Source organism: Aquarana catesbeiana, linkage group LG05 (assembly GCF_042186555.1).
Source record: "Aquarana catesbeiana isolate 2022-GZ linkage group LG05, ASM4218655v1, whole genome shotgun sequence".
In the NCBI taxonomy this organism is placed as follows: Eukaryota; Metazoa; Chordata; class Amphibia; order Anura; family Ranidae; genus Aquarana; species Aquarana catesbeiana.
In genome coordinates this window covers 170,189,385-170,203,702 of record NC_133328.1, presented here as the reverse complement: position 1 = coordinate 170,203,702, position 14,318 = coordinate 170,189,385, and the positions used below count along the sequence as shown (strand labels likewise).

General features: G+C 41.4%; 1 protein-coding gene across 1 annotated transcript in view; it reads left to right on the top strand.

Moving 5' to 3' along the window:
- CPNE4 (copine 4) overlaps positions 1–14,318 on the top strand; it is a 568,794-nt gene that overhangs the window by 536,571 nt on the left and 17,905 nt on the right. The window contains exon 15 of the mRNA XM_073630343.1: positions 4,834–5,070. Coding sequence (XP_073486444.1) covers positions 4,834–5,070 — 237 coding nt within the window. The remainder of the gene's footprint in view (positions 1–4,833; positions 5,071–14,318) is intronic.

The window sequence follows — 14,318 nt, the reverse complement described above, 5'->3', positions numbered from 1 at the left end:
AGCTAAATACGTTCCAGGTTCATTCAAACTAAGGGTTTGCATTTTCTTTTCTTTGGAAAGAAGCCTGAGAAGAAAAGCTTGTCCCCTGCCATCGTGGAAGCAGTTGGCTCTCTGCAGAGATCCAACATGCCCCCTGCTGATTCAGAGCTAGAAGTCTCTAATCTGCAGAAAGCTTAAGCGTTAATTGTTGCAGAGCTATAGGTCTGACTCAGCAGAGGGCATGTTGGAGCTTTATAGAGATTCCACTTTTTACACACAGAAAGCAAGGATCGTTACCTGGGCAGCACAGTGGTGTAGTGGGTAGCACTCTCACCTCGCTGGTTCAAATTCCAACCACGACTCTACCTGCCTGGAGTTTGCATGTTCTCCCTGTACCTGCGTGGGTTTCCTCCGGGTACTCCGGTTTCCTCCCACACTCCAAAGACATGCTGGTTAATTTGCTTCTGTTGTAAATTGGCCCGAGTATATGAATGTGAGTTTGGGGACCTTGGATTGTGGGCTCCTTGAGGGTAGGAGCTTTATAGAGGGCATGATGAGTGTGGAGTGCTGCATAAATTGATGGCTCTATATGGGTACCCTAAATAAATAATGATATAATAGATGAGTATCTTAATGAGACACAGTGTACAGGGATAGGGACAATTGTAGACACTCACTCAGGATGGACTGGTGTCTTTATTCAACCTTACTAATTATGTAACTATGTTCTCTCTACAGCAGGGGTCTCAAACTTGCGGCCCTCCAGCTGTTGCGAAACTACAAGTCCCATCATGCCTCTACCTGTGGGAGTCATGCTTGTAACTGTCAGCTTTGCAAGGCCTCATGGGACTTGTAGTTTCGCAACAACTGGAGGGCCGCCAGCTTGAGACCCCTACTCTACAGCATGCTTGGCAGGTGACAGGCTTTTCTACTCTGGCTGTGGCTGATTTCTAAGAAAGTCGACTATTAGACTTTAAGCACCTTTTGTTTTCAAAGCCTAACAGTTAATATATGGAATACATTTAGCTAACTTAAACAGATTGTTTAATTGGGCTTTAGGAAATTGTCACAAGGGAAATGTACCTGTATTGTGCCATGTATTCATCAACTGCACACGGAGCTGCCAGCTGAGTTTGTCATTTCTTGTGTTTCATTGTCTCTGTGCTCGTTTTGGTGCTATTATCAATCATTCTGGAGGCTAATTCCCATTACGAATATTCATAATCTATCCTAAATTATTCATATATTGCACGGAGTAGATCTTGACAGGGAAATGATTACAGTAGATGTAACAAATTCAGAAGGATCTCAATGTTATAGTTCATTGTTGTTTGGCTGCCATAACAGTGTGTATATGGCCTAAGAAGGTACTCTTGACAAACCTTGGAATTTAAAGTTTATCTATGGAAATTGTGAAAACCAATTGTCCTGCTAAATGTGTTATGTGACCCAGAAATGTACACACTCCTGTACAGATAATTGCAAAGCAATGTAGATGCTGGAAACAAATTTTTATTTAATTAAAATGATATAAATGCTCATAAAAGGACATATCATAAAAAAATATATAAAATAAAAATATAAAGAATAAAATATAAAGCATTAAATGACTGGCATTTTTTGTCCTGAATAATTGATTTAAAATAGAGACAAATGTAAGATATTTTTATATAATACAGTTACTTTGCCTTTTTTCAGTAACTAAATTGATGATGCATGGGGAATGAGCAATCACAGAAAATTAACCAAACTCTGCCTCGCATAGGGCAGACATTTTCAAACTATTTCACAGAGGAGCCCCGATAGGCCTCTTCTTGTGTTCCTCCCTCCCGCTGAGTGCCTTCATAGCAAGCTGTTTACTATGGAGGCATTCGTGTGTGCTTGCTCCTGAGTCCCGTGCTATGTGTCCATTGACACCCCTCCCTCCTCACTGGCTGTGATTGACAGCAGCAGGAGCCAATGGCTCTGCCGCTGTCCATGAGCCAATGAGGAGGCAGAGAGCTGAGAGAGCTGCTGCTCTCGTGCACATTGCTGGATTAAGATCAGGCTTAAGTAAGTATCAGGGGGAGCTACTTGCGGAAGGTTTTTGCACCTTAATGCAGAGCATACATTAAGGTAACAAATCTTATATTGCTACAACTACTTTAAAAAAGCATTGCAAGACCAACAGTTTTCTGTAACTGGTAAAAATTGATTGGATTTTACCAGTCAAAAGTTTTAAAACAGTGAAAGATAATTGTTTTGTTATTGCTAGGGGTTGCTCTTTAACAGGTTATTTTAAACCGACCATCATCATAAAAAATAATGATCTCCTATAACTATCCAGTTAGCATACCGTTTGAAATGATAGTATGCACCACATGATTTGCTTTTTAATTTCCTTTGCTGTATATATTTATCGCTAAATTCACATTCCCAGCTGTCCAGCAAAAGTGGAAGTTACAGGAGTTAGGACAAACAATGACACTTCCTTCCACTGTTTTCCAGGACTCGTGCCGAGCATTTGCCTATGGGTCTCTGAAGACTGTGGAAATCACTGTAGTAACAGTAGTTACTACAGTGATTCTCCACTTACACAGGGACTAGGCAGGTATGGCATTCCCTGCATTAAGGTTAAAAGGACCACACTAACTGTCCCCCCCCCCCCCTAAAACTTGCCTTTCTCAATCCAGTTCTGTGCCTGTCTGAAGCACTCTCTGCATGGATTTACAGGCTTCAAAGAGCAGCAGGAGCAAAACACATATCCTATGAGGAGAGAGCAGGGGCGTGATCGAACCGCACTGTGTGTGTCTATGGACGCACACAGCCCGGCTCAGAAGTGTACCTGCATGAGTGCCCCCTCAGCACACAGCTTGCTTAGGGGGCATTCAGAGAAAAGGAGGAGCAGAGAGCAGTTGTGGGGAGACCAAAAACAACAGGGAGTAAGACACCTCTCTGTGCCATATCCTTGCATACCTTTTACATCTTTTTTACTTTAAAAAAAACAAAAAACTAAGCTTTAATGTCACTTTAACAGGTTCAATACCGGGCATTTTCACCCCTCTTCCTTCCCAGACCAATTTTTAGTTTTCAGCGCTGTAGCACTTTAAACGACAATTCCGCAGTCATGCGACGCTGTACCCAAACAAAATTGACATCCTTTTTTCCCCACAAATAGAGCTTTCTTTTGGTGGTATTTGATCACCTCTGTGGTTTTTATTTTTTGCTATAAACAAAAGAAGAGCGACACAATATTTTATACTTTTTGCTATAATAAATATCCCCATTTAAAAAAAAAAAAAAAACAAATTTTTTCCTCAGTTTAGGTCGATATGTATTCTTCTAAATATGTTTGGTAAAAAAAATCGCAATAAGCGTATATTGATTGGTTTGCGTAAAAGTTATAGCGTCTACAAAATACGGGATAGATTTATGGCATTTTTTTAAAAAGTTTTATTTAGTATTGGTGGCGATCTGCGATTTTTTTCGTGACTGCGACATTATGGCGGACACATCGGACACTTTTGACACATTTTTGGGACCATTCACATTTATACAGCGATCAATGCTATAAAATTGCATTGATTACTGTATAAATGTGACAGGCAGGGAAGGGGTTAACCACTAGGAGGACACAAGGGGTTAAATGTGTTTCCTAGGGAATGATTCTAACTGTAGGGGGTGGGGACTCACAAGGGGAGGAGACCGATCGGTGTTCCTCTGTACTGGAAACACAGATCGGTTTCCTCTCAACAGATCCATGGTCCTGCTCGGTTAACGGGCAATCTCGGGTGCCTGGTGGACATTGCAGCCGCCGGGCACACACACCAGGTCCTGAACAATGTGGCAGGTGCGCATGCGCGCCCCCTAGATGGCTGGGAAGCCCAGGACATCATATGACGGCCACCCAGGATGGGAGATCCCATCTGTGGCTGTCATTTTTATTTATTTCAGGTACTTATATAGCGCCGTCAATTTACGCAGCGCTTTACATATACATTGTACATTCACATCAGTCCCTACCCTCAAGGAGCTTACAATCTAAGGTCCCTAACTCACATTCATACATACTAGGGACAATTTAGACAGGATCCAATTAACCTACCAGCATGTCTTTGGAGTGTGGGAGGAAACCGGAGTACCCGGAGGAAACCCACGCAGGCACAGGGAGAACATGCAAACTCCAGGCAGGTAGTGTCGTGGTTGGGATTTGAACCAGCGACCCTTCTTACTGCTAGGCGAGAGTGCTACCACTACACCACTGTGCCGCCCATACGCCGGTATTGAAGTGGTTAAAGGTGTTGTAAAGGCAGAAGTTTTTTTTATCTTAATGCATTCTATGCATTAAGATAAAGAATCTTCTGTGTGTAGCAGCCTCCCCAGCTCCTAATTACTTACCTGAGCCTCATCTCTCTCCAGCAATACCCACGAGTTTCTAAGCCATCCGGAACCTTCCTCTGATTGGCTGAGACACAGCAGTGGCGCCATTGGCTCCCGCGGCTATCAATCAAAGTCAGTCAGCCAATCAGGGGAGATAGGGGGCAGGTCCGGGTCGGGGCTCTGTGCCTGAATGGACACACAAATCTGTGACTCGGCTCCAGTGCCCCCATAGGAAGCTGTTGCCTGTGGGGGATTTGATAGGAGGGAGGGGCCAGAAGCAGCGATGAAGGACCCGAGAAGAGGAGGATCTGGGCTGCTCTGTGCAAAACCAACTGCACAGAGTAGGTATGTATAACGTGTTTGTTGTTTTTTTTTTAAAAAATCACTTTAAGTTAGACAGTTGGAATAATATGTTGTGAGAGAAGCATATGCATGTTGAATATGGTATGCCATACTGATATATATGAAAGCATTGTTTTTTTTGTTTGTTTGTAGCAATACTTTATTCTTCTCATCTTAACGGATGGTGTAATCACAGACATGGCTGACACCAGAGAAGCTATAGTTCATGCCTCACATCTTCCCATGTCAGTCATTATTGTCGGAGTTGGCAATGCAGATTTCAGTGACATGCAGATGCTGGATGGAGATGATGGAATACTGAGGTCACCTAAGGGAGAGCCGGTGCTTCGGGACATCGTTCAGTTTGTGCCATTCAGGAATTTCAAACACGTACGTATCTTTCAAATATGCAGCTTCCAAGACTTGACAGATATAGGAAGTTATTTGTCATCCAGTGACATTTCCAGAAATAGTAATGGATGTTATGTATATATGAGATATATGATGTATATTTAAACTGTATGCTACATTCAGTAACATGCTAAATGTTAACACTGGCATTTTTAATATTACTCCACTATAATTCTCAATTCTGTACAGAAATGTCATCCTGCATTGATTGCAAGAGATACAAAACCTTCCTCTAATAAAATGATCTTGCTTTTAGAGAGAGACTAATATGTCTGGTGACATGTAGTAGATGCTGAAATAATATTTGTATAGTTTGAAACTGTAGATTATTTATTGGTATAAGTGTAGGCCAGTGTGAAATTGTAGCTGTCAGACAATAGGCTGAGATAAGGGGAATGATTGATGATGCTGAAAGGTTGTTGACTCATCAATTTGTCTGCTCACTGAGGTTAGTAAATAAAGTGAAGTTGTGCCCACTTTGGATACCAAATCATGTGCAAGAGAAAAAAAAAATCAGGATTTTTGCTTGCATAAGATTGGATCAAATGAACACATTCACCTTATTTACCAAACTAAATAAACATTCACCAAACTAAAGTAGTAAATGTGGGAATACTATATTTGGGTCAATAGCTTTGGGTCAATTTTAATTTTGAAGTATACAGTAAAACCTTGGATTGCGAGCATAATTTGTTCCAGAAACATGCTTGTAATCCAAAGCACTTGTATAGCAAAGCGAATTTCCCCATAAGAAATAATGGAAACTCAAAAGATTTGTTCCACACCCATTTATTCACAGGTCCTTCAGTTCAAAGTCCATATAAAAAGATCATAGCAATGTATTAGGTTAAGTAACCATAAAATGTCCATCCAGAAATGGCAGACTCCACAAGAAGCATGATTAGAAGCAAAATCCAGCAGGAGCTACAGAGTATAAAAGCGAAGAAAAGCGCCTCTAAGTGTGACAATATGGTTACATTTAATGAAGGTACAACATTTAGCAACTCACATGGTTGATGATTAAAAGAGGCACATCTAAGTAAAGCTGTCCACATAGAATATCCTCCACACCGCCGGCTCTCACCGCTATCAGTCTGCAATCGTGACCGGGAAGACTACTCTGCAGTAGAGCGATTGAACCGCTCCTGGAACGCAGCGTAGAAGGGATGACAACAATGGTGGTGAGGAAGATGGTCTATATCAGGGGTCCTTAAATTACGGCCCGCGGGCCGAATTCGGCCCACCAGCGTTTTTTATCCGGCCCGCGGACTGCCCCTTTAACATCGCAGCACTCCCCCTGCCCTCTGCTACTTTTATCACACAGGACGGGAAACATGATAGGTCTGGACAAAGGACCTTTTGTGTTAAGAAGCGGGTGATTGGTTACTAGGCATCGGGGCAGTCCCAGGAATCCATCACCTGCCTTTCACTTGCAAAGTCCCGCCCTTTGGCCGGATCTACCATGCTTCGTGTCTTGTGTGATACAGGTAACAGAGGGGAGGGGGAGTGCTGTGATATTATAGAAGGGGCGGCAGTGTAATATTGATGAGGAGTCTGTTATGGGGGGGCATTTGTGATATGAGGCAGTCTGATATGGTGGGGGACTGTGATATGGGGGGCTCTGTGATGGGGAGTCTGTTATGGGGGGATCTGTGATATGGGGGGGATCTGTGATGGGGGAGTCTGTTATGGGGGGGATCTGTGATGGGGGAGTCTGTTATGGGGGGATCTGTGATGGCGGAGTCTGTTATGGGGGATCTGTGATGGCGGAGTCTGTTATGGGGGGATCTGTGATATGGGGGGGACTGATATGGGGGGATCTGTGATGGGGGAGTCTGATATGGGGGTGGACTGTGATATGGGGGATCTGTGATGGGGGAGTCTGTTATGGGGGGATCTGTGATGGGGGAGTCTGTTATGGTGGGATCTGTGATGGCGGAGTCTGTTATGGGGGGATCTGTGATGGCGGAGTCTGTTATGGGGGGATCTGTGATATGGGGGGGCTGTGATATGGGGGGACTGATATGGGGGGATCTGTGATGGGGGAGTCTGATATGGGGGATCTGTGATGGGGGAGTCTGTTATGGGGGGATCTGTGATGGGGGAGTCTGTTATGGGGGGATCTGTGATGGGAGAGTCTGTTAAGGAGGGGGATCTGTGATATGGGGGTGGACTGTGATATGGGGGGATCTGTGATGGGGGAGTCTGTTATGGGGGGATCTGTGATGGGGGAGTCTGTTATGGGGGGATCTGTGATGGCGGAGTCTGTTATGGGGGGGATCTGTGATGGTGGAGTCTGTTATGGGGGGGACTGATATGGGGAGATCTGTGATGGGGGAGTCTGTTATGGGGGGACTGATATGGGGAGATCTGTGATGGGGGAGTCTGTTATGGGGGAGTCTGTTATGGGGGGGATCTGTGATATGGGGGGGACTGTGATATGGGGGGATCTGTGATAGGGGGCTCTGTGATGGCGGAGTCTGTTATGGGGGCATCTGTTATGGGGGTATCTGTGATGGGGGAAGTATGTGATATGGGGGAGTCTGTTAGGGGGGGTCTGTTATGTGGGGAGTCTGTTATGGGGGAGTACGTTATGTGGAGCTTTGTGATGGAGAGGAGTTTGTGTTGGGGGGCTTTGTGAGGGGGATCTGTCATGGGGGGGCTGTATTATGGGGTGAGTCTGTGATGGGGAGGGGGGGTCTGTGATTGGGAGGGGTTCTGTAATGAGGGGAGTCTGTGAAATACTGATAAGTTTATATTGATTAAAATTGTTCTTTATTTTAAATATTGTATTGTTTTTTCCTGTTTTTTTTGCACTACAAATAAGATGTGTGCATAGGAATTAGTTCATATTTTTTTAAACTATAGTGTGGCCCCCCAACAATCTGAGGGACCATGAACTGGCCCCCTGTTTAAAAAGTTTGAGGACCCCTGGTCTATATGGACAGCTTTACCCTGGATGCCTGCATACTTAATCATCAACCATATGATTTGCTAAATGTTGTACCTTCATTAAATGTAACCATATTGCTACACTTAGAGGTGCCTCTCTTCTCTTTTATACTCAGTTGTGATGTGACGTTACTTGTATATCAAGTAAAAATGTATTAAAAAAATTTGCTTGTCTTGCAAAATGCTCTCAAACCAATTACTCTCAAACCAAGGTTTTAATATATGATATTTTAAAGATGTGTTTTCTATATATTTATATACATTATCTCACAAAATTGAGTACACCCCTCACAATTTTTGTAAAGATTTTATTATATCTTTTCATGTGACAAAACTGAAGAAATTACACTTTGCCACAATATAAAGTAGTGAGTGTACAGCTTGTATAACAGTGTAAATTTGCCGTCCCCTCAAAATAACTCAACACACAACCATTAATGTCTAAACCGCTAGCAACAAGAGGGTTAAAGCAGTGCTGGAAAATAATGGTGGCCACACAAAATATTGACACTTTCGGCACAGTTTGGACATATTCACTTAGGGGTGTACTCACTTTTGTTGTCAGCGGTTTAGACATTAATGGCTGTGTGTTGAGTTATTTTGAGGGGACAGCAAATTTACACTGTTATACAAGCTGTACACTCACTACTTTACATTGTAGCAAAGTGTAATCTTTTCAGTGTTGTCACATGAGTACACCCCTAAGTGAAAATGTCCAAATTGTGCCAAAAGTGTCAATATTTTGTGTGGCCACCATTATTTTCCAGCACTGCTTTAATCCTCTTAGGCATGGAGTTCACCAGAGCTTCACAGGTTTCTACTGGAGTCCTCTTCCACTCCTCCATGACAACATCACGGAGCTGGTGGATGTTAGAGACCTTGCGCTCCTCCACCTTCCGTTTGAGGATGCCCCACAGATGCTCAATAGGGTTTAGATCTGGAGATATGCTTGGCCAGTCCATCACCTTTACCCTCAGCTTCTTTAGCAAGGCAGTGGTCCTCTTGGAGGTGTGTTTGGGGTTGTTATCATGTTGGAATCCTGCCCATCGGCCCAGTCTCCAAAGGTAGGGGATCATGCTCTGCTTCAGTATGTTACAGTACATGTTGGAATTCATGGTTCCCTCAATGAACTGTAGCTCCCCAGTGCCGGCAGCACTCATGCAGCCCCAGACCATGACATTCCCACCACCATGCTTGACTGTAGGCAAGACACACTTGTCTTTGTACTCCTCCTCACCTGGTCCCCAAACACACCTCCAAGATGACGACTGCCTTGCTAAAGAAGCTGAGGGTAAAGGTGATGGACTGGTCAAGCATGTCTCCAGACCTAAACCCTATTGAGCATCTGTGGGGCATCTTCAAACGGAAGGTGGAGGAGCGCAAGGTCTCTAACATCCACCAGCTCTTTGATGTCGTCATGGAGGAGTGGAAGTGGAAGTGGATACCTGTGAAGCTCTGGTGAACTCCATTCCCAAGAGGGTTAAAGCAGTGCTGGAAAATAATGGTGGCCACACAAAATATTGACAAATTCGGTGCAATTTGGACATTTTCACTTAGGGGTGTACTCACTTTTGTTGCCAGCAGTTTAGACATTAATGGCTGTGTGTTGAGTTATTTTGAGGGGACAGCAAATTTATACTGTTATACAAGCTGTACACTCACTACTTTACATTGTAGCAAAGTGTCATTTTTTTTGATGTTGTCACATGAAAGGTTATAATAAAATATTTACAAAAATGTGAGGGGTGTACTCACTTTTGTGAGATTATATATATATATATATATATATATATATATATATATATATATATATAAAAATATATATATATATATATATATATATATATATATATATATATATATATATATATATACATATACAGAGAGAGAGAGAAAATATTTGATTTACAACTAAACATTGCATTGCATGTGAGCACCTATGAGAATAATTTCACAGAGTTTTGTGGGACTTCTAAAGAGAGTGCAATAGAATCTGTTTGCCTTCAGTCTCTCTCTCTCTCTCTCTCTCTCTCTCTCTCTCTCTCTCTCATTGAAATTCCCTATGGCTTTTTCAGGACAGAGTAGAAAGGGAGGGATGAAAGATGGATAAGGTATGCCTTTTACTTATTTAGCTCTGTATGTAAATTCAGGTTACTTGAGCTTTGTAAGCAGCATGTTTTTTCCAATAAAGCAGCTATGAATACATAGATAAGCATGAGAAAAGTAGTGCAGAGATCCACCTGCTGGCTTGAAATAAAGATACAAAATATTCACATGAACAATTTTTGCATTGATTATGCTACTTTTTATTTTTATTTTTTAGTCTAGACCATGATAATTAAATAAAATATATTTAAGAGCATTACAAATTACCTTAAAAGAGAAGTATGGTATTTTTTAACATTCTAGAATTATACATACCTAGGTGGATGCAGCATCAGTCGGATGCTGCATCTGTTACCCGCCGGCTCTAAGACTGTGAACTGAGCAATCAAACATCATTGATCGCTCAGTTCCCAGAGCTTCCTGAGCAGAGAGCTGGTGACTGTCAGTCACCACCACCAGTTCTTTGCTCTGCCCCTCCAGAGCTCATTGGAGCGCTGGGCTGTGGGGGGGCAGGAGATGCTGGCTCATGCCCTCAGTAGCCCGCTGCCATTTGTCAAAACATGCTGATGTCACCCTGGTATTCACTGTAATATTGCAGCTGTTGAGAAACTGAATTTTAATTAATTACATTTCCTATGTAATTAATATTAGAAAATAGGTGAAATAAAGTAGTAAGAATACTGAAAATGTACTAAACAGTTTGACCATTATTAAACTGAACTTGATATAACTGAATTCATGGTTTTACAATATAGCATTGTAAGCTAAAGATTGTTAGATATTTTTAAAGAGAGGTATGCAGTGATTTATCATATTAAGTTCAAAATAAAAAGGAACCATTTCTGCGTGATAAAATGGATGTTTTTTTCAGTGAATGTGCAGTAAACACAAGTGAATCTACAATGGTTAATGTGCTTGGATTAACCAGCTTTATAAATAGGCCTCTTAGTGGACTGATACTGTAGGTATTGGCACACTAGGAAGTGGTAGTGTAATTAATTTGACTGCTGTTATCCCAGTCTTATAAATACATCAAATAACAATGAGAGCTAAATTCCTATTGAAGTATTGGAAATCTATATGTGCGAAGAATGCAGGCCAATCTAATAAATGCAGGGGATGAATGTGCTTTATAACTTCTTTACAAAATCCTAAGGGCATTTGGCAGCAAATAAGAGGTGACGATCAGCAATCTGATTGTCACTTTAAAAACTGACCCCTTGGTATACATACAGTATCTGATGCATTCCTGTTTCAATATAATTAGTCATTTTATTTGTTTTATCTATTGGAAAGTAAATATTTTGAGGAATATAATGGATTTTGCAAAGCGTTTGACACAGTTCCCCACACATAGCTGACAAGTAAGCTAACGCCTACAGCCATAGAAAATTCAGTGTGCTAAAGGTTAGAAAAGACCATATTCAAAGAGTAGTGGTTAATGACGTGATTAATCATAATCTAAAAAGTCTAAGGTTATTATCGGTGCACCCCAAGGTTCAGTGTTGGGACCCTATTTATAAATGATATAGATACAGAGTTTGAGATTAAAAGTACCATTTCAGTGTTTGCAGATGACACTAAGCTATGCAGTGGAATAACGTCCTTTCAAGATGTCTCCAACTTACAAGCCGACCTCAATGCACTGTTTAATTGGGCGATTTTGTGGCAAATAAGGTTTAACCATTTCCCGACTGCCCCATGTACATTTACTGCAGCAGGGCGGCCCTTCAGCATAAATCGCGGACCTGTACGTGATTTTGTTTGCCGGTTCTGGGGCGCTTGCATGTCCAATCACAGCTGGAGCCAATCAGCAGGTCTGCAGGGACCTGACGATTGTCCCCGAAGCAAACAAGGCAGGTCAGCGTTCTGTCAGAGGGGAAGATGGAGATCTTTTGTTTCTGCTAAGCAGGAACACAGATCTCTGTCTTCCTCCAGTCAAAGCACCCCCCCCCCTTCCCCACAGTTATCAAGCACCCCCCAGGGAACACATTTAACCCTTTGATCGCCCCTGATGTTAACCCTGTCAGTATCATTAGTACAGTGACTAATGACTAACTTTTTTTTTTTTTTTGCACTGATCACTGTATCGGTGTCGCTGGTCCCCAAAAAGTGTTACTTAATGTCAGATATGTCTGCCGCAATGTCGCAGTCCCACTAAAAATCGCTGATCGCCGCCATTACTAGTAAAAAAAAAAAAAATCCATAAATATATCCCATAGTTTGTAGACGCTCTAACTTTTGTGCAAACCAATCAATATACGCTTATTGAGATTTGTTTTACCAAAAACATGTAGCAGAATACATATTGGACCTAGTTGATGAAGAAATTAGATTTTCTTTTACTTTTTTATTGGCATATTTTATATGTTTTATAGCAGAAAGTGAAAAATATTGTTTTTTTTTCAAAATTGACAGTTTTTTTTTTGTTTATAGCGCAAAAAATTAAAAACGCGGTGATCAAATACCACCAAAAGAAAGTTCTGTTTATGGGAAAAAAGGACATCAATTTTATTTGGGTACAGCGTCGCACGTCCCTGCAATTTTCAGTTAGAGTAACGCAGTGCCGTATCACAAAAAATGGCCTGGTCATGAAGGGAGGTAAACCTACCGGAGTTGAAGATGTTAATGTTGGTAAATGTAAAGTTATGCACTTGGGGGGTAAAAACACGCATGCATCCTTCATTCTAGGGGGAGTTAATGATCACGAAGTAGCTAGGTGTTCTAGTAGACCAAAAAAATTAATAATAGCATGTAATGCTAATCTGCAGTTTCTAAAGTTAGCAAAATACTTTCTTGTATTTTGCCCCGTACAAATCATCAGTAAAACTTCATCTGGAATATTCAGTTCAGGGTTGGGCACCAATTCACAAAAAGGATTTCGGGGAACTGGAGAAAGTGCAGAGAAGGGCAACCAAACTGATAAGAGGTATGGAGGAGCTTGGCTGTGAGAAAAGATTAGCTGAACTGAATTTATTTTCTTCTGAGAAGGGGTGATTAAGGGGGGATATGATCAACATGTATAAATACATAAGTGGTCCATATAGTGAACTTGTTGTAGAGGTATTCACTTTCAGGTCATTACAGAGGACAGGGGGGCATTCTTTATTTCTGGACGAAAAGAGATCCAACCTCCACATACAGAAAAGTTTCTTCGCAGTAACAGCTGAAAATGTGGAATAGAACACTTTTGACCAACAGACAACTGTGGGTATAGGATAGTATATATGAAGATTTTTTATTTTATTCTCTGTTTGAACTAGATGGACTTTTTTCAACCTGACTATGTAACTATATTAATGGTAGATGTGCTCTATCAACATCTAGCTTTCTCCTGATTTTTTTCTATCTTGCATATCCACTTCCAGACCAGACCTTTTCTGACACTTTTTGTTTACATGTAAGAATCAGTATTTTATGCTAGAAGTATATTTAGAAACACCCCCCCCTCCAAAAAAAAAAAAAATTATATATTTTTTTTAAAGCAGAGGCTCTAGAGAATAAAATGGGGGGGGGGGGGTTGCAATTTTTTATGTCACACTGTATTTGCACAGCAGTTTTTTAAATGCTAATTTTTGGAAAAAAATACAGTTATTTTTAATGCAAAAAAACACAATACATAACCCAATTTTTTTGTAAAATATACAAGAAGAATAGAAAACAAACATGCCATGCTTTAAAATTGTGCACGCCCCTTCAACAGTGACAAATAACATGGTTTTACTATACATAGGCAACGCTTTAAAAGCCTTTACAGGTTACAACTTTAAATTTACAGAGGAGGTCTAGTGCTAGGATTACTGCCCATGCTCTAACATTTATGGTGATACTTCACATGTGTGGGGTGATCCCTGCTTGAGAGCTGACCACCTAAAAAACGGCACCTGGGTGATACCTGCAGCTGTGGGCATGATCCTGGTATAACTGTTTGAAGTCCAGTGAAGTATAGGTGCGACGCTGGTCGGCAAGAGGACATTGATAGCACTAGCTTTGCCGATGTATAATTTGTGTTTGAATTTACCAATACTAGGGCCTTTGTTGACGGGCTTTGGGCTTTTGTTGATGGCATTAGTTTGACATCAGTTTGAGATGCTTCTGAGATCATTCAGAACTCATTGACAGGTGCACTTAACCTTCAGTTGTCCTCTTTTTGACTTGCTTTGACCTGC